The sequence below is a fragment of the Trachypithecus francoisi genome, unplaced genomic scaffold (genome assembly GCF_009764315.1).
Source record: "Trachypithecus francoisi isolate TF-2019V2 unplaced genomic scaffold, Tfra_2.0 Lachesis_group13, whole genome shotgun sequence".
NCBI lineage: Eukaryota > Metazoa > Chordata > Mammalia > Primates > Cercopithecidae > Trachypithecus > Trachypithecus francoisi.
Window position 1 is genome coordinate 71,433,839 of NW_022681458.1, and position 27,649 is coordinate 71,461,487.

At 38.3% G+C, this 27,649-nt stretch overlaps 1 protein-coding gene across 1 annotated transcript; it reads right to left on the reverse strand.

Moving 5' to 3' along the window:
- Nucleotides 1–27,649, reverse strand: ERICH2 (glutamate rich 2). The gene is given in 11 exon segments (XM_033231168.1): nt 1–210; nt 869–940; nt 6,331–6,388; nt 13,853–14,040; nt 16,297–16,445; nt 18,488–18,583; nt 20,686–20,722; nt 20,937–20,985; nt 21,185–21,215; nt 27,151–27,487; nt 27,490–27,649. Coding segments are annotated over 11 exon segments (1,302 nt in total). The 3' UTR covers nt 1–85.

Sequence of the window (27,649 nt, forward strand, 5' to 3'; positions counted from 1 at the left end):
TTAGACTAAAATGCCACTCTCGTCTTTATATTTGCATGGTATACATTAATGAAAATACATGAAGCTTTAAGTATCGCAGCAACACTCATGATCCATCTTCACCCTCATCAGAGCTCTCGTCACTCAGCTCCTCATCGCTTTCTCCTTTACTCTCACCACTGCTGTCTTCATCACTGTCTTCACCATCTTGTTCACGATTCTGAGTTTTCTCTGCCACAGAAAGGAAGAGGATTGCTTAAAGTGCTTCTTAATATTTCACTCTGAGAAATAGTTCTCCTTGCCCCTCCCTCTACCAAGAAATACATATATTTACAACATAAGAACTGAGTTGGACTTGGCTAACTGCACATAGGGTCAAAGTGGTAGTACAAAGAAGAAACATATTTTTACTGGCATACAGATGTTTTTGATAATTTAAAACAGGTCTATAAAAATATTTTACTATTGTCAATGAAATTCTATTTAATAATTTCATAGAATTATTTCTATCACAGAATTTTATTGACAGTAGTAAAATTGTCCATTGAAAGGAAGTGAGACATGGTAATTTAGAGGGTTTGGCTTCCCTTGGAATTGTGGGTAATTCCTTTAACACGCAGCTGTGTTAGCATGTTCTGCTTGTCAGTACCTGATGCCTGGTCCCCAGGGAGCCTGCTCTGCTTGGACAGTTCTGTCCCACAGAGAGAAGGGGGTCATTGTAACCATTCACAGAGGACAAGCTGTTTCACTAAACCATTTAGGACAGTCATTTAGCCTTTTCTTAACCACTTCCTAAAGATGTATTGACAATCTCCCGGGATAATGGGTTTTTAAAAAGTGAGTGCTTATAGTTCTATGAGAAACAAGGAATTTCAATTTTTAAAATTACCCATCAGCAACATTTCTTCAATAAGTGTGAAAAACTCCTTGGCTTCAGGATTTTCTGGTTCATAGATGAGGACTGAAAATGGACAAGAGAATGTGTGTTATTAACGTTCAGTGTTTCAGCAAACAGGCTCCTTAGAATGAAATTGAACTGTCACTCAGAGCAGGTGAAATGCACAAAGTGATAAACACTAACAATTATACCACAGATACATCTGAGTGCAAACAGAGAAAATGCTGCACTTATATTTTGTGCTTTGGAAGATAAATGATCCTCATTATATTTTATTTTGTTTTTTTTTTTTTTTTTTTTCCTGAGACAGGGTGTCTCTCTGTCACCCAGACTGGAGTGCAGTGGTGTGATCTTGGCTCACTGCAGCCCCTGCCTCCCGGGTTCAAGTGATTCTCCTGCCTCAGCTTCCCAAGTAGCTGGGACTACAGGTGTGCGCCACCATGCCTGGCTAACTTTTGTATTTTTAGTAGACAGGATTTCACCATGTTGCCCAGGCTGGTCTCGAACTCCTGACCTCAGGTGATCCACCCCACCTCGGCCTCCCAAAGTGCTGGGATTACAGGCGTGAGCCACTGCGCCCAGCCCTCATTATATTTTCTACCTCCTATCCATAGAATGCAATCTCTATCACCTCAATATGGCTTCCCTCATAGGCCAGTAGCCAGAGTGTTTCATGAACATAATCATTTCTCAAAGAAGGTACAAATCCTGCAAAATATGGAGACTTTGCTAATGAGAAGACTGTGTGCCTAGAGGTCTGTTAATCCTTCATCTCATGTCATCCACCCATCTACGTGACATCCTTTACTAAAGGTCTCATCGAAACACAGAGGAAGATTTTGTTTGTTTTTAATGCAACCTCTTCCATAGTAGAGATGCCATTTTGTTACATCTTTCCAATAGTGGAAACTGATGTTACTTCTTTCTCTTCATCTTGACAACTTTTACTATAGTCTACACTTTGGTCGTGGCCTGCTTAACAACGTTCTCCAGCTTCATTGGACCCATTGTTTTCAGCACTATTTATTCCTTTCCACTGATCCTTTATGTGACTGTGTCACCTTTCTTTTGGACCACACCAATAGACTTTTTTAGGCTTGTTAGTATGTTACTGAAATCGTAGAGGCCAGAAAGATTTATAAGCTTAGTTTCAGAGTTGTCTAGACTATTTTATTCACTTTTTTAGATCTCGCTCCACAGATCTCGCTCTACTTCTTCCTACCAGCCTTGAGGAGTCTTCAAAACTCCGCATCATCTGTTTAATATCTTGGTGGCCTCCAAGGGGGGCACTGAAACATCAAGAGTGCTCTTCATCTGGCTAAAAGTAAGAGATAATTGTGAGGCTGGGCACAGTGGCTCAGACTTGTAATCCCAGCACTTTGGGAGGCTGAGGCAGGTGGATCATTTGAGCTCAGGAGTTCAAGACCAGCCTTTGCAAACCTGGTGAAACCCTGTCTCTACACAAAAATACAAAAATTAGCTGGGTGTGGTAGCACATGCTTGTAGTCCCAGCTCCTTGGGAGGGTGAGGCAGGAGGATGACATGAGCCCAGGAGATGGAGGTTGCAGTGGGTCGAGATTTTGCCACTGCATCCCAGGCTAAGTGACTGAGGGAGACTCTGTCTCCAAGGGAAAAAAAAAAAAAAAGAGAGAGTGAGAGAGAGAGAGAACCATTGTGGACATTGTAGATGGTTCAACTAGACCCCTTTGGCTCACAGGACCCCACCCATGGCTTTCATCTTGATACACCAAAGAAGGGACTTTATTTCCTAATCTACTAACTAACAATTTGTCATCCGTCTGGGTTAGCATGACTGTGTGCTTGCTTAGAAGCTGCTTTTAAGGATCCTATAGACATTTTATGTATCATTATACATACACATAAGGTTTCTGAGCAAAGTAACTTTTTACCCATTTTACCTTGGATTAAAATATGCTTATCATTAATAGTCTAAATCTCTGAGGCTAAGCTTCTTTCCAGAAGAGGGTTTCTCCAGCTTGCTTCCTTAGATACTAGTTTCTTTAAAAGTATACTGTAGGCTAATAGGAAAGAGTGAGTTATTTTACTCAAAAATAAATAGAAGGTTTTGTAGGAACGAAATTTTCAGAAGATACAGTATATCTGTATTTGCATTAGACACATAATGGCATGGAGTATTTTGGTTTTTGAGCCATTATTCTTTAACATTTACAACTGATAATTTATGAAATAAATCTTCCAGGACCTCCATGTATTATGTAGAGAATCTCAGGCTGGCGGGAGCAGAAGTGTGGCACCCTAAAGAGACTGAGCTGCAGGGTTTTGACTTATAGGTGAAGTGACCAAAAAATAGGAATATTTATTGACACCAAATCTCATAGTCACTCATGAGATGAATGGAGAAATGTAAAGTACTTTGGACTCTTGACTTTCAGTTCCATTTAAAAACCACTTTGGGCCAGGTGCAGTGGCTCATGTCTGTAATCCCAACACTTTGGGAGGCTGAGGTGGGAGGATCGCTTGAGCCCAGGAGTTTGGGACCAGCCTGGGCAATGTGGTGAAACCCTGCCTCTACAAAAAATACAAAAATTACCTGGGCATGGTGTTATGTGCCCATAGTCCCAGCTACTTGAGAGGCTGAGGTAGTAGGATCACTTGAGCATAGGAGTTCAAGACTGCAGTGAGCTGTGATCATACCACTGTACTCCAGCCTGGGTGACAGAATGGGACCCTGTTTCAAAAATAGTAACAATAATACTTCAGTGTTTTTATAAAAATAGAGGATTGAACATGATTCTGTCAGGATTTCTTCTAATTAGAAATTCTGGCTGGATGCAGTGACTCTTGCCTGTAATCCCATTGCTTTGGGAGGCCATGGCAGGCAGATCACTTAAGCCTAGGCAGTTCGAGACCAGCCTGGAGAATATGGCAAAACTCGTCGCTACAAAAAATACAAAAATTAGTGGGTGTGGTGGTATGCGTCTATAGTCCCAGCTACTAGGGAGGCTGAGGTGGGTGGATTGCCTGAGCTGGGAGATTGAGACGGCAGCGAGCCGACATTGTGCCACTGCACTCCAGCCTGGGTGACAAAGCAAGACCCTGTCTCAAAAAAAATTCTATATTTGTGGGTCATCAAAAATAATTTTGACTAAGATATTTTATTCAATGGCTCTCAAGGTCAAAAGTGCTTGAAAGGATTATTTACCTCAGACATAAGATAGGAAGTGTTGAAGTATTCAAGAAACCAATTTGTAAAATGAGCCAATGTTCTAGAAGTACCCTCTCCACAACTGGGACTCTTGCGAGGCAAGCCAGGGCAGACCCTCAATCCTTGTACTACATTTTCACTTAAGGACTTTACTGTAAGAATGAATTTGTTTAACACTACTTTATATATATATATATATATTTTTTTTTTTTTTTTTGAGACGGAGTCTCGCTCTGTCGCCCAGGCTGGAGCGCAGAGGCGCAATCTCGGCTCACTGCAAGCTCCGCCTCCCGGGATCACGCCATTCTCCTGCCTCCCTCATTCTCCTGAGTAGCTGGGACTACAGGCACCTGCCACCGCGCCTGGCTAATTTTTTTGTATTTTTAGTAGAGACGAGGTTTCACCGTGGTCTCGATCTCCTGACCATGTGATCCGCCCGCCTCGGCCTCCCAAAGTGCTGGGATTACAGGCGTGAGCCACCGCACCAGGCCTACTTAATATTTTGAGTCCTGCTATCAACAAGTTTAATTGTAGAGTTGCTATTTTCTCTTTTTTAACATATTATGACTAATATATTAGAAGAAAAAGATGCATAAAATAGTTGAAAAGATGATAAAGTTCAACAGAGAACCAGAATCTTTCCAGATTGCTAAATGGAAATTCTAAAATGGAAAAGACAATCTTGGACTCACTAAATAGTTTTAACAGCAGACTGGACACAGCAGAAGATAGAATAAAGAAACTCAAAAACAGGTAAATAGAAAATATTAAAACTGACACACAGAAATAAAAGAAAGAGAGCCAGGCGCCGTGGCTCATGCCTGTAATCCCAGCACTTTGGGAGGCTGAGGCAGGAGACTCATTTGAGGCCAAGAGTTCAAGACCAGCCTGGCCAACATAGTGAAACCCCCGTCTCTACTAAAAATACAAAAATTAGCCAGGCATAGTGGCACAAGCCTGTAATCCCAGCTACTCATGGGGCTGAGGCACGAGAATCACTTGAACTCAGGATGCAGAGGTTGCAGTGAGCTGAGATTGCACCACTACACTCCAGCCTGGGTGACAGAGCGAGACCCTGTCTCAAAAAAAAATAAGAGAGAAGAGAAGAGAAAGAAGAGAAGAGAAGAGAAGAGAGAAAACAAAACACACCAGAGCTGAATATAAGATACACATGGGATACCAGGAAAAAAAAAAGTCAAATTTATGTGTAATTGGAGACCCAGGAAGATAAGGGAGAGAATAGGGTAGAAGTGGTATTTGAAAAGGTAATGGCCAGGAAATTTTCAAAGCTGGCGGAAACATCAACCCACAGAGGTAAGAAACTCAGCAAATGTCCTGAACAGTACAACTGCGACAAAAAACCCACAACTATTTTGAACATCAAGTCAAACCACTAAAAACCAAATATAGAAAGAAAAATAAGGTAGATCATATTATTGCTCTACTCAAAAGCCTGCAGAGGTTTTCCCACCTCAGGGGAAACAGGAAGGTTTTTAAATCAAGAAAAGATCCTATGCAATCTGACAAACCCCTGCCCATGACGCCTCTGACTTTATTTCCTATCACACTTCCCCCTGCTCATTCTGCTCCAGTTACACTGTCCTCCTCGCTGTTCCTTTCAGGCACACTCCTGTCATAGCACATTTGCCATTCACCCTCCCTGGCACACTCGTCCTCCAGATATTCATGTGGCTCTTCTTCAAGTCTTTCAGTGAGGCCTTCCTGGGCCATCCTATTTAAAACTGCTTTGCCTTCCTCCACTACCTTCTATTCCTTCTTCCCTACTTTATTTCTCACCATGGCACCTATCATTCATGACACACTGTTTATTGTCTTTCCAACACTAGATACAAATGTGGGATTGTCATCTGTCTGACTGACTATTGTATTTCCAGTGCCTGGAACAGTGACTGGCACATGTAGGCACTCAATGTTTGTGGGATAAATGCATGTTCAGTTAAGGTTTGACTGCTGTACCACCTGACACTTCTCTGAAACTAAAGGTATAAAGCTACTAACCCATCATCATGAGGGTAAAATTTTTTATTTATTTTCCAGTGATGGTAATTACATTAATTTATTCCACTAAAATGTACTCTAGAGATCTAAATTAGTCCTTATACCAACCAACCTAATTTACTATCAAGGAATCACTGAGACACTATCAGGGAATTCACTAGACTTATGATAATCAAGCCATCTTACATATTATTGAATTCGTTTTTGAAAACAAAGATTAGAAAATATGAAAGTATTTTGTACTTACTCATCTGACATAATTTTTTTGCCAACTGGTACTCTCGGGCCATTTCTGCTCTCAGGAACTGGAAAACATTAAATTCTTCAGATAAGTGAATTTAAATGTTGTCAACTCAAACTCCCTAGAAAATCTTTCATTAATGATAGTTGTTTTGCTTTTAACATTTCCATGTTTTTCCAGGAGTCAGTCTATAACCAATCAATTAATCAAGGATATTGAAGGACCTCTGATGGCAAAGCCACATAGGGTAAGGATACCTCTGCTTTCCTGCAACCATACTGTGTATGTACTACTGAACAATTTGAGAATATGTAGGTTGATTCAACTGGCACAGATAGTGAAGACATTAATCACTTTATTTTAATATTCCTTTGGTTCAGATACAGGTTTCATTTGTAACTTAGTCCATAATTATATGACAGTTGAAAAAAATGCAGACTTACAAAATGTACATTTGATATTTTCCAGCATTGCTCTTATATCATCCAGTTTTGCTTTTATTATTTTTATTACACTTTTCTTGTTACAAAATACTACATCTTTTTATGTAGGAAATTTAAAAGCTAAATAAACACATTCTGTCCCCAATTAAGAAGCACTTACATTTCTACCATCTATGAAAAATAAACACATTTATTTTTAACATCTTCATGTATAATTTCAAGTATTATTTTCCATAAATGAACACATATGTATTTACCACATTTTATTTAGTAACTTAAAATAAAAACCCCACAGATTGTGATCATTTTCTCCCCATGGCATGAAATATTCTTACATATTTTTTACTTACTTAGGCTACAATTTACTAAACTAATCTTCTATTATAGCTATTTAGACTGCTTCCATTAAAAAAAACGCACACAAAACCCCCTATACTTCGATGATTGTTCTTGCTTGTGTGTGACATACTCTGAACCACATGCAGGTGTATGAGTTTTATTCTGTAAGAGATAGAGGCATATAGTAATATAAAAGAGACCCTTCTCATACACTTCCAGATATTTGATAAATACCCAGGTACTGTTTTCAGAAGTAGTTCTCTACCACTTTTCTCAGTTTCTCCCATGGGTTTAAAAAATTTTTTTTCTAATGTAAATATAACTCTTCCAGAGATTTTTCTATAAGTCATTAATTTCATCAAAATTCTCATTCACATACTAATTAACATGGTATGTTCAACTCATGCAATAGAATTCTTTTATTTTCAAAATCTATTCTTGTCTAGGTTAAGACATTTTCATTTTCATTCCTATTTGTGGTTTTCTTCCATTTTAATTATGATATCTAGTAGTTCATATCTATGTCATCCTTTTTTCAAATATCCAGCTCTTGATACATTAATTTGGTTTTTAGTTTGAATTAAAGTTTCTTTAATTCTTTTTCTTGTTTTATGTTTATTTTTCTAGTTTCTGGCATTAATATTTACTTCATTTATTGTCATTCTTCCTTGAATCATCATCATCATCATCATCATTGAAGGATTTGAAATTTTAAGTTTTTTTCAACATTTTAATATTTAGTGTTATGGTGATCACTATTTTCCAAATAGTTTTCGAGTTTTTTTTTTTTTTTTTTTGAGATGGAGTCTGATCTGTTGCCCAGGCTGGAGTGCATGGTGTGATCCTGGCTCACTGCAACCTCTGCCTCCTGGGTTCAAGCAATTCTCCTGCCTCAGCCTACTGAGTAGCTGGGATTACAGGCATGCACTACCACACCTGGCTAACTGTTTGTATTTTTAGTAGAGATGGGATTTTACCATGTTGGCCAGGCTGGTCTTGAACTCCTGACCTCAAGTGATTCTCCTGCCTTAGCCTCCCAAAGTGCTGGGATTACAGGCGTGAGCCACTGTGCCTAGCTTAAGTTTATTTTTTATTTTTCTTTTACATTCATGCCATTTAGAGAAATTTTTTTTAGTTTTAAGTGGTTTTAATTTGTTATTGTTATTTTTGTTATTAATGCCTAGTTTAATTGATCATGGACAGAGAATGTGATCAATAAAATATGCAGCTATTTTTATATTTTTTAAATCTATTATGAAAAATTTAAATATACACAAAAATAGAGAGAATAGTAAAATAAATCCAAGTTCCCAATTCTCAGCTTCAAAATTTGGGTTCTATCAATATCACCACACACTCTTTCCCCCGCTCTGTCTGGATTATTATAAAGCAGTTTACAGATATCGTCTCATTTTACATTACTATAAAACCCAATCCAAATATTACTATCATACCTAAACATTTAGAAATTGCTTAATATTATCTAATATGTAGTGTATTTAATGAAGCATTATATTAATAATACTAGCCTCAGAAAAAGAAAAGAAGTATGGAATCAATTTCAAATTCCCTTGTATTGACCTATTTGTTGTTTTTGTTAGCATAAAATATATTTCCTTTAACAGTTCAAAGGGCAGTAAAATTACGAAATTTTTGCAATGGATGTTTTGCCAAAGCCCTCAATGAGAATTATCTAACACTCCAAAATTACGCTGAAGTCAGGTGTACAAAAGTATTTGTGATATTCAGAATAAAGACATGCTTAACAACTAAACAAAAAGCATAAACACTGATGAAATCTGACTGGAAAAAAAAATCTAGCTAGAAGCTAGAAAAGCCATTTTAAAGATAAATTCAGAAATCTAAATCTGGTAGAATATTATATGTTACAGAATTATTACTAATTTTCTTAGTTGTGATAAGGATATAGTGTTACACTGAAGAACGAACTTTGGAGACCCAGCTTGAGTATTTATGGGTGAAGTTTCATGATGTCTACAACTAATTTCAAGTGTTCCAGTCAGAAGTATATATCTAAGCTGGGTGCAGTGGCTCACGCCTGTAATCCCAACACTTTGGGAGGCCAAGGTGGGCGGATCACCTGAGGTCATGACTGGCTTGGCCAATATGGTGAAACCCGATCTCTACTTTAAAAAAAAAAAAATTAGCCAGGCATGGTGGTGCATACCTGTAATCCCAGCTACTCAGGAGGCTGAGGCAGGAGAATCACTTCAACCCAGAGACAGAGGTTGCAGTGAGGTGAGATGGTGCCACTGCACTCCAGCCTGGGCGACAGAGCAAGATTGTCTCAAAAAATTAAAAAAAAAAAAAAGAAGTATATGGCTAGGTTATATCTATGCCTCTCCTATCAAAAGAGAAAGATACAGCAAATGAGGCACAATGTTAATGAGTAGTGAATCCATAGTAAAGAGTATTTAGGTGTTCATTGTTCTACTCTTTCCATTTTTCTATAGGTTTTAAAATTTACAAAATTGGCTGGGCGCGGTGGCTTACACCTGTAATCCCAGCACTTTGGGAGGCCAAGGCAGGTGAATCACAAGGTCAGGAGATCAAGACCATCCTGGCCAACATGGTAAAACCCTGTCTCTACTAAAAAGACACACACACACACACAAAATTAGCTGGGCGTGGTGGCGTGTGCCTGCAGTCCCAGGTACTCAGGAGGCTGAGGGAGAAGAATAGCTTGAACCCAGGAGGCAGAGGCTGCAGTGAGCTGAGATCATGCCACTGCACTCCGTCTGGGCAACAGAGCAAGACTCCATCTAAAAAAAAAAAATTAATAAAATAAAAAAATAAAAATTGGGACAATTAAAAAGGGATGCATTGTGAAAACAAGAAATCTTATCCATAGTACAAAACAAGATATGAAAGTAAGCAATCTCATATTATCTGAATTTTTACATGAAAATGAATTAATGGATGACTTTTATAATTAAATGTTGAAAAAGAAAGAAAAAAAGAAAACAAGCAACTCCAGAGAGTCTGGTTATGGTAAATAGGGTCATTGAATGCTCTATAATTCAAGAATGATTTAGGTGTCTAGACAAAAGGAAGACTAAGTGAAGTCTTTCTAATATTTGGCATCAATTTTTCTTCTTCCTTCTTAAAAGCACCTTTTAATATTAAGGAGGTTTCAAAATTTCCTATATATGCTTTATTCTAGGAAGGAAATATAGTAAATATAATATGACTGATTTCTTTATGTGATTCCATGGCTAGCAATTATCTAAGAAGAGAAGTACATAAGCATTTTTTATTTTGTGCTAAAAATCTAATTGAGGCTTTTGGCCATGATGGAGTAACAGAGACCAGACTTACTGTCCTTCCTTAAACAACCATAAAATTGGACAAAAATATATGAAACAACAGTTTTCAGACACTGGACAAGTATCACAGGACAGTGATATTTCTGAGAGAAGAGAAACAAAGTGGGTCCTATGATTGCCTTAGCTTACCACTTGTAGGCTGTTTCCAGGGGCAGCATGAGGAAGATGAATCTAAACACAAACCAGTGATTTTCTCTGGGTTGAAATGACATAGTTTGGATTGCAGAGATTACAGCCAAGGTGGCTATAATTTTCAAAAGAGGAGGGAGTTTCACAAAGACAGAGGGCTCCAGCAATCTGCAGAGGTGTCTCTTTGAGTCTTTGGCTGGTAATGATCTGCATGTGAGTGTGAAGAAACTATCTGAGCCTGGAGAAAGAATCATTAGAATGAGCAGGTGGAATAATCACTGGCTATCAGGGTTGAGAGCAGCTCATGTTCTTACCAGCCCGAGTGGAAGGTCCTCCCCAGAGCACTGGGGAGTCCCCATAAGGGCACTGCCTTAGTACTGTCCCTACGCTCCATAAAGGCTGCCCTGGATGCTCCCTAACAAAGTTTAAAAGCAAGGGTCAAAGAGATACCTGCTTCCAAGCACCTTAGCTGTGCCCCAGAACAAATATTTACAGAAGTCCAACAATATTTACAGAAAAACAACAAACATTTATACCCAAAAACATAAAATTTACAATGTTTGGGATTCAGTAAATAATTGTCGGGTACCAGGTGTGGTGGTGTGCACCTGTAGTCCCAGCTACTCGGGAGGCTGAGGCAGGATTGCTTGAGCCCAGGAGTTTGAGGGTGTAGTATATCATGATTATGCCTGTGAGTAGTCACTGCACTCCAGCCTGGCAAAGCAAGACCCCATCTATTAAAACAAACAAACAAAATACAGGCATGCAAATAAGGAAAAAAATAAGACCCATAAGCAGGAGAAAACAATCAGTAGAACCTGACCTAGAATGAACAAAGATGATAGAATAGCAGGCAGGCATGTTAAAACAGCTATTATAAATACATGCCATATGCTCAAAAACAGAGGTAAATGTGAAAGTGATGATGAGAGAAATAATAGGTATAAAAATATCTAAATAGAACGTCTAGAGATGGTAACTACAGTATCTGAAATGCAAAACAATATAATGCAGGATGAGATTAACAGCAGATTATAACTGTAAAGATTATAAATTTGAAGACATAGCAATATATATTATCCAAAAAAAAAAAAGGAAAAAAACTGAAAAAAATTTAAGTGGAATATCCGACCTCTGGGACAATACTGGGTGGTTTAGTGTTTTAGCAATTGTACCTTAGATGAAAAGAGGAAGAGCAGAGGTCAGAAAAAAATATATGAAGAATAACTGAACATTTTCCAAACCTGATGAAGACTATAAACTCACAGATCCAGGAATCTTAATGAGCAGAACTATGAGGAAAACCACACCTAGGCATGCTATAATCAAATTGTGAAATAAAATAATATGGAAGAAAAAATTTGTATAAGACATATTATATATGGATTAATAAAGAGAAGAACAGCAGATATCTCTTCTGAAACTATGCAAGCTATGAGACAATGAAGCAACAGTTCAAAGCACTAAAAAAAATTTTTGGCAATCTAGAATTCTCTAGCTAAATATTTGTTTTAAATGAAAGTGAAATTAAGACCTTTCAAGACAAAAAAAAAAAAAAGCTGAGAGAATTTATTGCCAGTAGACCTGCATTATAAGAAATATTAAAAGAAGTTTTTTGGGTAAAGGGAAAATGATATCAGGTAGAAATTGGGATCTACAGGAAGCTATGAGGAACACCAGAAAATGCACATATGTGGGTAAATAAAAAGGACATTTGAAAAGAGATTTTACAATCTCTTTAAAAGAGAATTAACCACTAAAAAAAAATGTATTGAGGGGCTTATAATATATGCATTAATAGAAGTAAAATGTATGGGAAAATAATACAAAGGATGGGAAAGGGAAATGAGTGTCCTATTATACAATATACATGAGGTTGTATAATAATAATTAAAGGTAGACTGTGATATCACAACAAGCAAGGTAAAATTGTTTCGTTCTCCATAGAATTGTCAGTAAATGCTCATGTATAATTTCTGAGTGTGTTATTTCAGGCTTCAATGCCTTCATATGTGCCTCTTCTGATGCCAGTAATGCCTTCTCTTGTTTTAACAGTTGAATTCTACACTTGCCTCTTCCTTCAGGTTTCTAAGATTCTATTCGCGTCTCTTCCTCTAAAAGTCCTCCTCTTATTCTTTGTTCCTCCTGCTTCTTTTCTCAGTTAGCCCCTTAATCCTCCCTGTCCCCAGAAACTTAATAAAGACTTTTATTACTAGCATGCATTTCTTTTTTTTTTTTTTGAGGCGGAGTCTCGCTCTGTCGCCCGGACTGGAGTGCAGTGGCCGGATCTCAGCTCACTGCAAGCTCCGCCTCCCGGGTTTACGCCATTCTCCTGCCTCAGCCTCCCGAGTAGCTGGGACTACAGGCGCCCGCCACCTCGCCCGGCTAGTTTTTGTATTTTTTTTAGTAGAGACGGGGTTTCACCGTGTTAGCCAGGATGGTCTCGATCTCCTGACCTCGTGATCCGCCCGTCTCGGCCTCCCAAAGTGCTGGGATTACAGGCTTGAGCCACCGTGCCCGGCCACTAGCATGCATTTCATCTTATTGTAATTATTTATATATGTGCCTGTTATCAAGGGCAAAGACATGTCCTATTTATTTCTATATCCCCAGCATCTAGCATAGTGCCCACTGTATAGAAAGCTTTCCTTAAATCAGTCCTTGAAGAGTTTTATACCAACACTTCTCTTACCCCTGCCTCAGCCTTACCAAAATACTGCATGTCCCTTCCAGAATCTTCTTTCACCTCTAATATGGTGAAAGCAGTAAGAGAGATGAGTAGCCAGGTAAGCATCTGTGTGTGGACAAGGATCTTTTTATTAATTTTTTTAAATGTTCATTTTTTATTGATATATAATATTGTACACATTTTGAGGGTACATGTTTGATACTTGTATACAATGTGTAATGATCACATCAAGGCAATTGGATTAACCATCATCTCAAACATTTATCTCTTCTTTGTGCTGGGAATATTACAATTTTTCTCTTCTGGTTTAAAGTATGTAATAAACTACTGTTAACTATAATTTCCCTACTATACTACTGAATACTAGAATTTATTCCTTCCATCTAACTGTACTTTTGTGCCACTTAACGTACTTCTCTTTTTCTCCCTTCTTCCGGTCCAGCCTCGGGTAACCACCATTCTATGTTCTATCTCCGTGAAATCCACTTTTTTAGTTCTCACAGTAGTGATTTTAAATCTTCAATCTTTAGTTATTTCAATATTTTAAAGTTTCTTAAATTATATGCACAAGTAAAACTTACTTCTGCCATTAACTCTAGTGGGGCCTGAGTATTCTTTTTAGGGTTACTATCTTCATCATTATCTTCTTCATTGGTATCATCTTCATCATCATCCTCTGCTGATTCTGACAATTTATCATCAATATCCTGAAGGCAATATTCATTATTTTTCTCCTGCTTTACAATGACTGCGTCTTTGCTCACTTCACCTAAAAGAGAATATACCTAATTAATCAATAGACATCGAAAAGTTTGCAAATTAAATTTTGCCAGATCCTATTACCATTCATTAAACTGATATATTAATAAAAGTAACAATTATCATGACAAACTTATATTCAAAACACTACATATTTTAACTCATTTAAATCTCTCAACATCAATGAGGTATGTACTATTTTTATTCCCATTTATAGGTGAGGAAACTGAGGGACAGAGAGGTTAAATATACTGGCCAACTTCACACAGCTAATTAAGTGGTAGATCTGTGAGTCAGTCTGGCCCTAGAGTCCATATTCTTAACTATATCTTGTACTATTTTTACTAATACACAATAAAATAAATATACTTCTATTAAAGTAAGTTTAAATCAGCTCCTGGGGAAATACTACTGAGTGAGTCTGCTGGCTCCTTCAGCTTTGTGGAAGTCTTTCACAGTTTGAAATTGAACTTGTGTTACACCCACCCCTTTTTGTATGATTTGAGTGCCTGGGAAGTCTTTGAGATGCCTTCTTTGATGGGAAGGTGGCCATGAGCTATTCTAAATCATGTATACCCATTTGTGTTAGAAAGAAGAAAATGAGGAAATCTAGGAGAGCTTCATATAAGACAATGTTAAGAAAAAAAAAAGACCAAAGACCAAAAAAAAAAAAAAAAAAGATAAAACTTATGATTTTAAAACAAACTCCTGACCCTAAACCCAAAGTACTACCCTGAAAAGGAATATCAAGTTCTTCCAAGAGTATGATGGTTGTGTTATTCAGGCCATCCACCTACCTGTTTCTGGTTCATTTACAGTCTCCATCAGCTCACAACCACCCTGATCGTCCAGTGTGCACCCAGCCTGTAGACTGACTCAAAGCACTGATGTCACCAAGGGAGGTCATAATGAGGAATTAGGGACATTTTGTGATGTCACAGGAACGATCTCATTCATGTCACAAACACTTAGCAGCATGAGAGAAGTTTCCTGATCCCTAGATCTAAAGCAGCCCTCTCCCCAGGAGCTGTTTATTTACATTATAGCATCTACCACAACCTGTAATTATCTTGCTTATGTGTTTGTGTTTTTATTTTTATTTATTATTTATTTATTTTTGGAGACAGGGTCTTGCTCTGTCGCCCAGGCTGGAGTTCAGTGGTGTGATCTCGGCTCACTGCAGCCTCTGCTCCCCAGGTTCAAGCGAATCTTGTGCCTTAATCTTCTGAGTAGCTGTGACTACAGGTGCACCCCACCACACCTGGCTAATTTTTTTATGTTTAGTACAGACTGGGTGTTGCCATGTTGGCTAGGCTGGTCTTGAACTCCTGGCCTCAAGTGATCACCCACCTCGGCCTCCCAAAGTGCTAAGATTACAGTGTTTGTGTTTTTAATTGTTTTTTCTTTTAGACTAGTCAAGTGCAGTAGTGAGAAGGGGAGAAAGAGTAAAACAAGGAGTTAATTCTGTAGCTATGAACAATCAACTTGGATAACTTACTATCTTTACATCAGCCTATTATTTATTTTTATTTTTAATTTTCAATTTCTTTTAGACTTCTTTTTGAGACATGGTCTTGCTGTGTCACCCACCCAGTGCAGGGACATGATCATAGTTCGCTGCAGCCTTGAACTCCTGGATTCAAATAATCCTCCTGCCTCAGCCTTCCTAGTAGCTAGGACTACAAGTGTATACTAGCATGCTTGGCAATTTTTTTTTTTCAATTAAAAAAATTTTTTAAAGGTGGGGTCTTGCTATATTGCCCAGTCTGGTCTCAAACTCTAGGTCTCAACCTGGGCTGATCCTCTTGCCTTGGTCTCCCAAAGTGCTGAGATTTATAGGCATGAGCCACTATACCTGGCCTGTTATTTATTTTTAATAGTCAGCTGTATGTCTTCTACTAGAATGTAAACTTTATAAGGACAAGGGCTTTCCCTATTTTGCCAACTGTTGTATCCACAGCCTCTAAACCAGTGCCTGGCACTCTGGCTTTCAACTGTTGTTAAATGAATGGAATGTGTTAATGCTTTCATAGTATTTTAACTTATTCCAGGACTTAAGACTCTATAATTATCATCTTATGTAATGTATATCCATGGATCTCATATCAGGCTGAATATAAGAATCACCCAGAACATGACTTTGAAGAACTGCTGATTCTCATTACCCGCCCCAGATCTACAGAGTTGTCAGTTCCCCAAGGTTGCAGAAAAGGAAGGTTCAAGTAGAAGCCATAGTTAGTTAATTCAGTGAAACAAATGTTATTACCGGTACTTTCTTTTAAGCAGGAAGACGACAGTAGGTCAGACTGTAGATTTGTTAAGATATCTTTACTTTCGATACTCCTTGAAGATACTCTATTTTCAATATTCTTTAAAGAGACTTTATTTTCAATATTCTTAGAAGGGACTTCCTTCCTATGTTAGACAGTGAAAAAATATTTTCTTAGGTCATAATTCTGTTTAATGCTTTAAACACACACACAACATTTAATATAAACATACAATATAATATGCCAACAATAAACTAAATCGCTAAAATGTAGTATCTTCTTTGTGGAAAAGCATTACAAATTATTTTACGATGATTAAAATTCTATTGCTGACTGGCCTTTGTTATTGTATTCCTAGACTCTTCAGAGTTCTTTAACACACAGCATTTAAGTAATCAGTTATATAAATGTCTTTGGTACATCACAGTGACATGATGGAATAAAACTAAGAAAATTAGCCTTGAGTTTTTAAGTTTATGAATCGATTTTTGCCATTGCTAAATGCTATGCTTATGCATAGCATAATATTAGCCCTTGGTCATAACATAAAATAGCCTTTTTCATTAAGTAGCTTAACTAAAAATGGGTTAACTCTCCCTTTTAGACTTCAAACTTGAAGCTTCATGTTAGTAAATAACACACTGAAACAAGGAATTCTTAATGTGGTGCCCTCTGTTCACAAACATAGACACCCTATGCTTGTGGGAAAAAATCCCAAGTCTCTTTTTTTGAGGCCTTGAGAACCTTTTAATTTGACTCCTTCATAAAGTTTTAAAAATTCACCTTCTAGTTTGCATGGAAATATATAAAAAGATGTAAAGTATTATTTGTTCCCCAAAGTTACAATGGCTCTGTTTTTTTCCCTCATGGAAATATGAATCCAGAACATTAGTAGTTAAGTTAGTGGTCTTATGCACTAATTTAACAAATAGGTTGACCAGGTTGTTATATTCTAATACTATGGGAGGGAATGGAATCTTTACTCCCCCAGTATATATGGCTAAAGCAAAACCCTTCTCTGGAAATGAAAAATGCACAGCAAAGATGATTTACATTTGTTCTGCCTCTGCCCCGTTCGATCTTCTAGATGTCACAAAAAGCATCCAAGAAGAAACTCTACATATGAAAAGTTGTGGAATCATTGAAATATTCAGTTTCCAGGATCGTGAGACTCCTGTTATGTAAAAGGTCACCACACTAGTGATTACTAAAATTTATATGCTCTCATAGCTGATCTACATCAAAGAGTTTTGATGTCTTTTTTCTTCCCTGAATTAAAGTATTTCATTGAATCTAAGATACCATCTATTTATTATAAGACATACCATTGTTTTATGTACACTAAAAAAGAAAAAATATTGCCAAATATAAGTGTAAGATGACACTGATTGTAAAAGGTGTTAAAATATGAAAAAAATGTGTGCTTTAGAATAAAATATGGCACTTATATATTCACTGAGTTATATACCTTAAAAAAGGAATTTAGCTAGTATAGTTCTAGGTATTTGAATAACTAGAAATGCCTATAATAATTTTAATGAAACACACATGGAGGCAACCAACATACTCAATGACCTGAAGATAAATGGAATATTACTATTTGGAAGCAGTGAACATGCCAGAAAAATACCTGCATGAGAGCTGATCAAATCCTGATTTTAACAGTAAGATATAAATGGCTTTTCTGTTCACTTTCTATGGTCTTTCTTGCATAGTTTCAAAGAATCAGAGGTCCAAAGGTCAATTTCCTCTTCACCTAAAATCTATTGACTTCTATTTGAGAAAGTGATGCTATTTATGGTCACAAGGCCCCTAACTATTTAAGAAAAACAGATAACTAGTATACTATAACATCTGTTTTTGTTAACTATAATTACAACTGAGGAAAGATTTAAAATTTTACTTTATGTAGTAACATCCTTTGGAAATGCAAAAGTATTTAATTAGTACTTAATAAAATTACAGAGCTAATCAGGTTAGACACTCCATTGGAACATATTTATGATAGAGGGCAGATAACCTAAGTTTTAGAATTTTTTCCTCACTGTGTTGGGTATATTTAGGAAGTATCCCAAAACTTCTATTGAAATTAATAATTTTTTCAGGAGATTTCTATTTTAAACTTTGTCATAAAATGATTTAGACTTGTCAAACATGGGCTTAAAAACAAAATTAACTAAAACTTACTTTTCTGAGAATGTCTTAGCTACATTTAGAGAGACCTGTGTTGGTGGGGTATTAAGTTTGCTTGTCAATCTTGGTCTGCGTCCAAAGAGACATTTACTTGAGGTATAAAAATGGGAATAAAAAAATAGCTCGTTATTCATTTTAGAAAAGGTTATAAAACATGTGATTATGTAAGAAAAGTCCTAGAAATAATTTTTTTCAAGCTCAGTCAGTGTTGAGTGCTGTGGATTTGCTTCAGCCATTTTCCCCTCAATCTTTATGCTTGAAAGCTTGACCAAAAAATCAAGTAAGGTCCAAAATCTAGAAAACTTTATCCAGCATTAAATACATATTTTATTTCTACTGCTGAAAATAGTTTGTCAACTAAAAGCAGTTTGCTGGGTAGACAAAATATTTCCCACATAGGATTTCTAAGGAAAAAGGAAATGTTAAATGTGGGATTTGTGCGCCCAGAAGTTTGAAACTCGTGGTTTATAGAGTTCGCATACTTCTTGTGGCTGGGACTGGAGTGAAAAATACAAAAACTAAAGCAATGAGAACACTTTGAGTTTTCCCTAACCCAACCTAAATGAAATCTTTTGGCAAATCTCACTTGCCAGTCAGACTATGAAGCCACAGCAGCAGGGTGGAGAGTGGAATGGAAGCTACACTGAAAAAATTCATCAACTTTGCAGGTCAGTCACACTCTTCCCGTGCAAAGATCCCCCCTGATGTTTTTTCCTACTTGATCATTTTTCTCTAGGACTAGCCCTGTTTACCTTCAACTCTGGGTGAAGTACCTGAGGTGGCAAAACTACACACCTGTGAAGCTTATTGGCTACACTGTCCACCCTTCTCCTTCTCTGCAAGCAAATTGAAGGGAAATGATCATTTTGACCTTGCAAGAAGCAGTTTGAGAGGCAGATGCAATTATGACTGAGATCAAGAGAACAAGTAGCCACTCTGCTTTTCTATTTTGGCCTAGGCTGCATCTGATTTATCCCTGGGGTTTATCTACGTCAGGAGGTGGAACGCCCCTTGCTGCAGTTCCAACACTGCTTATCACTCAAAGAACATTGGGGCTCATGGATACAACAGTAATTTCTTTTCATCTGTGATCTAGTAACTTCTATTACTATTATTGAAAGTTACATTTCAAATATCCCTCAAAGACAACTAAACATTTTTTAGATTAAATGTTTTCAACCATGTAATAGGATACGTATAAAATTACATGTAGACTACTGTATGTAACAAGGCTGTTTCTGTCTGGTTGATTGTAACTTTAAATGAAAATAAATAAGGTCCTGTCACTGATTTGCTATACATTACTTTCTCTTTAATAAAAAAAGTATCATAAATATGTAATATATATATAATTTACAACAAAAGCCAAGGTGGACATTTTTAGTTTTGACAATATGAAAATTTAAATATATGTTGCCTAAGGTAGAATTTTTCCCAGCCAATCTTTAGAATAAACCAAAACAATACGAATTTGAATAGAAGAATCCGCCAGAACAGTACCTACTAATTTGTCAGTAATCCTCACAAATGTGTATATGATCAACTTTCGAGCTGTAATTTTTCATAGAATAAATAGAGATTTTTTTTCAGAAAGTAAGAGATGAATACAGGAAGGGCTTTAATAGATTATCAGAATCAGAGTCTTGAACAGGGCAGATACTCAACATTTAGTTACTAAATTGATGTTGTACTGTGATTTTTTTTTTATACTTGATCTTAGCCAAAAGGCTGGAAACGATGTAATTTTTTTAACACCAGTTTCTTCAACTAGTTGAGGTGATTATTTTCTTTATTGAGTAGTAACAATTCATGTTATAGAAAATAATTGGTTTAATTTTAAAGTAAATATTCACTTGAAGAAATATTTTGAAAGAAATAAGTATCAAAGGGAAATAGGAATGAGCTATGAAAATTATGATACAAGTAAAATACAGAATACAGGGTGTTTAAGCATTAAAAAGTAGAAGTGAATATTATCTACACTTCTACATTTTTATCAAAATTCATTTTTCATTTTAACTGTCCTTTTATCTAAGTTAACAACTGCTTTGACTGAAGCAAAAGCTGAAGTGCTAATCCATGCATTTCTGGCCTTTCAAATTTAATTGGGTGACAAATGGCTGCATTATCTAGTTCTAATTGTTTAAAAGTCATGGGAGAAATCAGCTGCACAATCAAAGACATTTTCTTACTCTGACATTGCTTCATTTGATTCAATCGTCACTTTTTCTGAAAGAGAAAAAAATACCCTCAGTATTTTATTAACAGTGATGTCCCTAACATACATTTCTAAATGGCAAATAGGAATTTTAAAAAGATAGGCAAAATAATAAAGGATTTAATTGCTAAGTCATTCAATGACACTCGCCATTCTAATATTCTTCTTAATATTTAGGACAAAATAGTGGCTAAACATATTCTTTCAAAGTAATAAATCATTTACCCTTTGGATCAGACATTAGCAATCTGCCATTCTGTCTGTTCTTTGCTTTCTAAAATAGAAGCAGAAATAAAAACTAGCATTATTATTTTAGTTTGAGATATTTGAAATAATTTACTAATAGCCTTTATGTAAACATTTCTATTATCTAGAATGAAATGCAATTTTATACTAAAGCTGATTATTTAAAAACTGTACAAATTGATGGTAAAATAGACCCAAAACATCCTATAAAAATTATATACTCTCACCTTTACAGTATCTGTCTTGTCTACAGAAGTCCTGCAAAAACCAAAATATTTACTTCATAAGCCTCTAAACACTTATATAGATTCAAAATACAAATAGAACACAGAACACAGTCTGTCAGTTGGGTATTAAGTATGTATTTTGTTTTTGTATTTAGTAGCATTATTTCCATTCTAACTGTAAAATCTCATTCTTCTGGATTATGAAATTTAGTTTAAAAAATCTAGAGAAATTAAGCCTTTTGCAGGGAGGGGGTGGGGAGGGAGAGAAGCACAAAAGATAACTAAGGGGTACTGAGCTTAATACCTGGGTGATGAAATAATAAGTAAAACAAACCCTCATGACACATTTACCTTTGTAACCAACCTTCACACATAACCCCAAACCTAAAATAACAGTTTAAAAGAAAAGAAATTCTCTGTTATCTTTTTGGTTTTATGTAACTTATCTGCCACATTCCAGTTTATTGGTGTCACAAAACAAAACAAAACAAAACAAAAAACACCTTTTAAGACCGGGTGCGGTGGCTCATGCCTGTAATCCCAGCACTTTGGGAGGCTGACGCGGGTGGATCACCTGAGGTCAGGAGTTCAAGACCAACCTGACCAACATGGCAAAACCCCATCTGTACTAAAAATACAAAAATTAGCTGGGCACAGTGGTGGGCGCCTGTGATCTCAGCTACTTGGGAGGCTGAGACATGAGAATAGCTTGAACCCAAGAGGCAGAGGTTGCAGTGAGTCAAGATTGAGCCACTGAACTCCAGCCTGGGCAACAGAGCGAGATTGTCTCAAATAACAACAACAACAAAACACCTTTCAGAATACATGTGACCAGAACAAGAAGAAATTCTTCCACAGTATTTCAAAATATGGTATTTTTAATAAAGTATTATTTAAATACATATGGAAATGACTTTTGATTTTAAAATATAATCCTTACCTCATAAGTTCTCATGTGTTTATTAATATAAGGGTACAATGTTTTCTCTATGAATTTTTACCTAAGTTACCTGATCATAGGACTGATTTTCCTATAAGGTAGCCTTTTATATATCTGGATAAATTTCATTCTCATAGTTAAGAGAAAAATAAACTCAAGGTTTCTTTTCAAGTATGCGAGTGGCCATACTTAAAATTTTCCTAAGTAACAATTCACTTGTTCACCCCTCTAACACTGTTCCCACGCCCAAACCAGACTTTAAAAATTATCATAATTATTACCTACTGAGGGATTTCTGGAATATAAAATTCAGGGCCAAGACTATGGACAATAAAAGGGAAGCGTCATTATTTCATATTAAATTTTTACTTTTTTAAAATCCAAGTCCCTTACATTGACTTATGCTCCTGAATAAAGCAGTTGTATATAAAATTTGCCTCAGGCTTTGCTTTCTGGGGAACCCTGACCTAGCCAGACATTACACATGTTAATTTGATTAGCTCTCCAAGAGGCTCACAGAGAACTAAAGTCTATCAGAACAGCACAGCATCTTTTGGGGAAACACAGTGGTGGAAGACCAAACTCTAGGATAAATGAAAGATTTTCCTCTGATTATCTAGGGCAGTAAAGCTCCAAAGAGGAAACAAAGCAATAATGAACTAAATAAGGCCTTAACAAAAGAAAACTAACACGATCTCCCCTGAGAGAGACTTTCACTTCACAGAGTTCCACAATCCCCTGGGTACCTGTGTGTCCCATAGAGCATCACATTTATATTTATTAACAATATTATTATTGAGACAGAGTCTCGCTCTGTCACCCAGGCTGGAGTGTGGTGGTATGATCATGACTCACTGCAGCCTCGATCACCTGGGCTCAAGCAATGCTCCCACCTCAGCCTCCTGAGTATCTGAGACCACAGGTGTGCACTACCACATCCAGCTATTTTTTTTATTTTTTATTTTTGAAGAGACAGGGTCTCACTTTGTTGGCCAAGCTGGTCTCGAACTCCTGGCCCTTAAGCGATCCTCCTGCCTGGGTCTCCCAAAGTGCTGGGATTGCAGGCGTGAGCCACCATGCTGGCCCACCTTTATATTTAGAGCAGTCCTTTCCTTTCTAGCTCTAGGATCTTCAGAGATTGCAACATTCTACTCTTCACCTAGATGAAACATTCGTGCATATAATTCTCCTCCCACATAACGTAGGATGGACAGATCTCAGCCCTTGATGGAGACCCATGCTCTGCTAGGTCTGGCTTTATCATTAGCTAGGAAATGTCCATTTCATCTCCTTTCATTACATTGAATTCCTTGGGAGACAGTACAGAATAATACTCAAAAGATGGGGCTCTTGGGATGGGCACGGTGGCTCATGCCTGTAATCCCAGAACTTTGGGAGGCTGAGGCAGGTGGATCACGAGGTCAGGAGATCGAGACCATCCTGGCTAACATGATGAAGCCGTCTCTACTAAAAATACAAAAAAAAAAATTGGTTCGGCGTGGTGGTGCACACCTGTAGTTCCAGCTACTCGGGAGGCTGAGGCAGGAGAATTGCTTGAACCCGGGAGGTGAAGGTGAAGGTTGCAATGAGCAGAGATTGTGCCACTGCCCTCCAGCCTGGGTGACAGAGTGAGACTTCATCTCAAAAAAAAAAAAAAGATGGGGCTCTTGAGTGAAAGAGACTAGATTCATATCCCAGTTCCAGTCCCTTCCCAGGTGAGCCTGGACAAGTCATTTAACTTCTTTAAGCTTCCATTCGAAAAATGGGGATCACCATGGTACCACCTTTGGTGGATTATTATAAGGATTAAATGGAATAATCTGGGTAAAGTGTTCAGCAAAGCTTGGCATATAGGAAGGACACTGTTGAAACAATTCAACGTTTTATTTAAAAGAAAAGTTTGGAAAGATGTCCTATGGGGATGATTAAAATTGCTTAGGGAAGCAAAAATGGGCCTTTACTATGATTGAGACAAGCAGATTATCTCTGAGGGCTTTTAATTAATTTCAAAAACTACCTAAACCCTATAAGTACTGACACTTGTTTAGAAAGATCAGTAACTCCAGGAAAAAAGCAGACTAATTTAGAACACATATAAAGCTGATATCTTTTAACAGTCCTTGTGGCAATGGGAACAGCACAGTTTATGATAGTTCCAAATTTTCATGCACTATTCAATGTCTATTTAAAACAGGTATTTGGGTCAGATGTCGTGGCTCACACCTCTAATCCCAACACTTTGGGAGGTCGAGGCCAGAGGACAGCTTGAGGATAGGAGGTCGACAACAGCCTGGGCAACATAGCAAAACTACGCCTGTATAAAACATTAATTAGCCAGGCATGGTGGTGTGTGCCTGTAGTCCCAGCTACTCAAGAGGCTGAGGTGGGAGGATGGCTTGAGCCCAGGAGCTTGAGGTTACAGTGAGCTATGACTGTGCCACTGTCCTCCAGCCTGGGCAAGAGAGTGGGACTCTGTCTCTAAAAAAAAAGACAATAAATCATACAATACTAGACATTTGATGAGCACCTACTACATGTCAGATATAACTGTGCTAAGCTCTGGGGACACAAAGATGAAGATACTCTGAGAAGTTCAGAATCTTATAGGTGAAGTGGGTACTAACTTCTTATATGTATGTGACAGAGCAAGCTTCAAAGTACTGTAACAAATGCTTCCCTCTAAGGGACTACAGTGTAATTTCCCATACTGTCCAAACTGAGGAATAGTGATTACCAGGATCAATCAAATTCTTTCATTTGGGCTCATGGACTGGAGATACCTAAGGAGAGTCAGCAGGCAGTGGAGGCAGAACTGGAAGAACAGAGGTGAAACTGCCTTTGCAAAGATTGTAACAGTGATAAAATTATGACAGTGACAGAGATCTGACCTAACTGACCATCTTGCTTCTAACCTCCTAGCTGCCCTTGTTCATTCCTAGGCATAGGCCAAACTAACTTTGGGAAGAAATCAGTTTATAGTTAACACTGAGACAAAGATGATAACCACTCTTTCCCAAAGCAAACCCTCTTCTTGCCTGGGGACCAGACTGCCTTTGTAGGATTAACAGATTAGCCACAAGATTTAGAAATTGTAGTTTAGGAGTCATACAACCAGAGGCCACAAGATTCTGAACCTCCCCAATTGGTATTATTTGGACTCCACACTCCACAGACTTCAGGAAAAACAAAACAAAACAAAAAACAAAAAACCAAAAACAGCTTTTATAAAATGAACTACCAGCATTTAAAATTCAGATTTCAAAAAATTTTTATTTTAGATTTATCTTGTAATATTGGAAGACATTACATGTTTTTTCTTCATCCCACTTATGCAAGTATTTTACTGTTTTGTGCTACTGGTTTTTATAAGCTACCTTGTAGTCTAATAGGCAAAGACAGAATGAATAGCTAGCTAGCTACACACTCAGGCCCTGCAACTCTGCTAAGAAGGACAGACAGAGCTGATTAAGCACTATCTTTTATCCTCAGGGAGCTTGGTGGGAGAACATTACATGATGCAGGAACAATATTTCATGGCATAGCTTCAAATGTGTATACGAATGGTGTCAAGGATCATCCATCACTTACAGTCATTCTTTAAAGTGACTAAATATAAATTTTACATATTTCCTTTACAGTGTAATATAGTGCTAGGATTCCAGACTCTGGAGTCAGGTTGTCTATGTTTAAATCCCAGCAAATTGTGTGACCTTGAGCAAATTCCTTAACCTCTCTGTGATTCAGTCCCTCAACTGTAAAGTGTAGATAAAAATACCACCTATTCATAGAGTCAAATTGCAAGGATTAAAATAATTAGCTACTAATAAATAATAATAGTAGCACTCATCTCCTGCTAGAACTACAATTACTATAACTCCTCCTATACTATTGTTAATATTTACAGCCGAGGGAGGCCAGTCCTGAAGGTGAACTGTCACAAATAAAGCCAGTTCTAAATGCTGAAACTGGATGGGGCAAAGAGGGGAGAAAACAGTGAGGATGTGGCTCAACCGGTGAGCGTACGTGGAAAGCTATGGAATTCTGGAGTGGGTGCAGTGAAATACCTACAGAGATGCTGGAATTCAGCTCTGGAAAACTCTTAACACTTAAAGAGAAATGCTGTTGTTATTGTTATTGTTGTTTTCCAGAGATTACAAAAACCAAAACAATTTTAATTCACAAAAACAAATAAAAATTAAAAAATAAGTTGGATTTGGGGATCATTGCATTTGATTTTTAGAAAAATGAAACATATTAAAAGACATTTCCAGTGTCCTTTTCAGATTTTTAAAAAGCGACTTTCTGGGGTTCTCCTGGGGTAAAAATAGATTCAGCCAAGACATCTATGCCAAACAATAAATTGATCATTATACCATGTGTTACTTTAAATGCTACAAGGGCTCAGTGTAGAGTAGTTTGAGTAGTCAAAAGACAACAATATCAACACTTTGGAAGTTTCAAGTCAATTTCATCATCGCATAAGATGAGAACAAGGCCCGGGAATATAAATGATTTGTCCAAATTCCATCGAAATTTGTATGGCTAGCAAGTTATATCTAGCTAGTAGTGATGTCTTCACTAATTTTCCAAAAATAAGTAAAATAATTCCGGGCAAGGGCAAGGACTGACGGAGGGGGCGGGAAGCCCTGGGATGAGCTGGGCCATCCTAGTTATTTGCCGGGAAGGAGTTGGTGCGTGTGAACCGGCAGGTCAAAGCATGGTGGTGTAGACAAGCCTGTCAGAATCGCCCAGTTATCTCCACACCCGCGTAGACCCGAACAGCTATTCCTCACCTCTTCCGACCACGGCGGGAGGAGGGTGCCGCAAGCCAGGCGCACCCCAGCCGCACGCATCCTCCCTTCCCGGCGGCGCCTGGCAGCCGCCGGGCCCAGAGCCCGAACCAGGAGGGGTAGAGCAGTCCGCAGGCTCGGGCGCCGGGTCTGGGGGTGGTCTGCTGTGGGGGATGGGTCAGGCTGCACACGGGGCTAGGGAGAGGGAGACTGGTCTTTGCTTCGGAGTGTCTTACCAGCTGGCGGCTCTCTCCAGCCGACCATCCGAAGGGCAGACACCGAGAGCCAGCCCGGCTAGCTGCTCGCCCGGGGCTCTGGGCTCCGAGTCTGGGACGCCGCGTCGCCGTGGAGACTGCACGGCGTGTGGAGGAAGCTCGGGCAGCAGCCGAGGGTGGGGGCTGGGGGGCTGGGGCGACGGCGGGGGAGGGGGCGGGGGCGGGGGCGGAGGCGGGGGCAGCCCGGGGAGCCACGGAGAGGCTGGGTGGAGGCGGGCCCAGGCCGGAGGGCCATGAAGCGCACGGGACGGAGCGGGCGGGGCGAGGAGGGCCCGGGGCGGGGCTGGGAGGCGGGTCGGGGGGCGGGGCGGGCGGCCAGGCTGAGGGACAGCCCCGCGGTCTTGGGTGTCCCGCGGCGCCGGAAACTGGGCGCACACACCCTCGGATTGACGTGCGCACGCGCACCGGTTACCTTGAGGAGCGCCGAAGAAGGAAAGAGGGTTGGAATATCGGTGTTCAT